The sequence below is a fragment of the Eurypyga helias genome, unplaced genomic scaffold (genome assembly GCF_000690775.1).
Source record: "Eurypyga helias isolate BGI_N326 unplaced genomic scaffold, ASM69077v1 scaffold33180, whole genome shotgun sequence".
NCBI classification, from domain to species: Eukaryota; Metazoa; Chordata; class Aves; order Eurypygiformes; family Eurypygidae; genus Eurypyga; species Eurypyga helias.
The window spans coordinates 455-1,639 of NW_010228153.1; the positions used below are offsets into that span (position 1 = coordinate 455).

General features: G+C 60.8%; 1 protein-coding gene across 1 annotated transcript; it reads right to left on the reverse strand.

The window, feature by feature from the left end:
- Window positions 1–80: 80 nt before the first annotated feature.
- On the reverse strand, window positions 81–997 carry MRPS2 (mitochondrial ribosomal protein S2; the record flags this gene model as incomplete). Its single annotated transcript, XM_010158634.1, has 2 exons — window positions 81–624; window positions 868–997. Coding segments are annotated over 2 exons (674 nt in total), but the record flags the coding sequence as incomplete, so codon positions are not given.
- Window positions 998–1,185: the final 188 nt, after the last annotated feature.

The window sequence follows — 1,185 nt, forward strand, 5'->3', positions numbered from 1 at the left end:
CAGCCCTGCAGCACCCACGGGCGCCAAGCAGGACGCCCATCATCCAGCTGCTGGGTGCAGCCGAGCCTGTTCCTAGGGCTCTAATTGCCCTCGGCTTTGCTTTGCAGCTCGTCAAAGACCTCAGTCTGCCTCCTCTTGTCCTTGGCGCGGATGATGGTCATCCTGAAGAGCTTGCAGTAGAGCTCCACGGCGGCGGGGCTGTCGTCGTTCCCGGGGATGGGGTAGGTGATCAAGCAGGGGTTGCAGTTCGTGTCCACCACCCCCACCGTGGGGATGTTCATCTTGGCAGCATCCCGGACGGCCACGTGCGTCTCAAAGACGTTGTTGAGGCTGCTGAGGAAGACGATGAGGTCGGGCAGGCGGATGCCGGACCCAAACTGGATGTGGGCGTTGGTGAGCAGGCCGCCTTGCCAGTAGCGGGTGTGGGCGTACTCCCCGCACTCCCGCGCCGTGCTCTCGACCAGGTGGCAGAACTGGCGTTTGCGGCTGACGAAGAGGATGATGCCCTTGCGGTAGGCAATGTGGGCGGTGAAATTGAGGGCCAGCTGGAGGTGCTGCATCGTCTGATCCAAGTCGATGATGTCCTGATCCAGGCGGCAGCCAAAGATGTAGGGCTCCATGAACCTGCAGGGACAGAGGGAGGGCGACACAAGGGGATGGGGCGCTACAGGCTTCGAGCGGCGTTTCTGAATGCTGAGAGGGGTCCCTGTACTTTTGCAGGGCAGTAACCACGCCCAGGCAGAAATGTGGGTCTGTGTGGGCAGTTCCAGACCCAGACCGACCTAGTGCAGCCTCCAAAGGCCGAGTGGTCTAGGGACAGCGCTCCTGCTGTTGACAAGCGCTGAATCACGGAACAGGGTCACTCACCTATGCCGACATCCCTTTTTGTGCCCCAGATGCACCCGAGCATCAAAGAGATCTTTCAGGGAGAAGAGCTCCTTCAAGTTGAAGAAGTCAGGGTGGCTGAGGGGTTCGGCCAGCAGCTTGTCATCCACAGCTGAGAAAAGGAAAAACGTATAAACCACTGCGCCCTCTTTATTGTGTTTGCAGGGGATGAGCCGCGACCGGAGAAAGGGCCCTGATGTGCCCGTGGCCACTTGACCACAACAAGGGTCTGGCGATACCAGCGAGGCCCTTATCACCCGGCCCCTAGTGCCGGCAGTGCCAGGGGTGCGGGAGCCCGGG